General features: G+C 67.9%; 1 protein-coding gene across 1 annotated transcript in view; it reads left to right on the forward strand.

The window, feature by feature from the left end:
• PSMC4 (proteasome (prosome, macropain) 26S subunit, ATPase, 4) overlaps nucleotides 1-427 on the forward strand; it is a gene marked incomplete at its 5' end in the record, with an annotated part of 3,017 nt that overhangs the window by 313 nt on the left and 2,277 nt on the right. Inside the window, one exon of the mRNA XM_010283802.1 lies at nucleotides 5-17. Within this exon, the coding sequence (XP_010282104.1) occupies nucleotides 5-17 (13 nt within the window). The remainder of the gene's footprint in view (nucleotides 1-4; nucleotides 18-427) is intronic.

A 427-nucleotide genomic window follows, 5' to 3' on the forward strand; every position in this document is an offset into this window, starting at 1 on the left:
GGCCCACCACACCACAGGTGGGTCGCCCCGGGGTGCTGGGGGCACCCCTGGTGGGTGGTGGGATCCTTGGGGTGCTGCTGGGCTGCTTGGGTCGGTGTTAGGTGGACCTTGGGGTGCTGGGTAACCCTTGAGGGGTGGTGGGGTCCTTGAGTGGTGGTGGGGCCTCTGGGGTGCTGTGGAGGCACCCCAGGGTGCTGGTGGCATCCGTAGGGGGGTGATGGGGTCCTGAGGGTGTTGAGGGTACCCGAGGTGGGTGGTGGGATCCTTGCCTTGCTGAGAGCATCCTAAGGTGCTGGTGGGCTCCTTTGGGGTGCTGGGGAAACCACAAGGAGCTAGTGGAGTCCTTGGGGTGCCGGTGGCCAGGGGAGCTCTGGGGGTGCTCCCAGGGCACCCCCACCCAGACAGAAGGTCCCAGCCCCTGCGGGGG

This window comes from Phaethon lepturus, unplaced genomic scaffold, assembly GCF_000687285.1.
Source record: "Phaethon lepturus isolate BGI_N335 unplaced genomic scaffold, ASM68728v1 scaffold33483, whole genome shotgun sequence".
NCBI classification, from domain to species: domain Eukaryota; kingdom Metazoa; phylum Chordata; class Aves; order Phaethontiformes; family Phaethontidae; genus Phaethon; species Phaethon lepturus.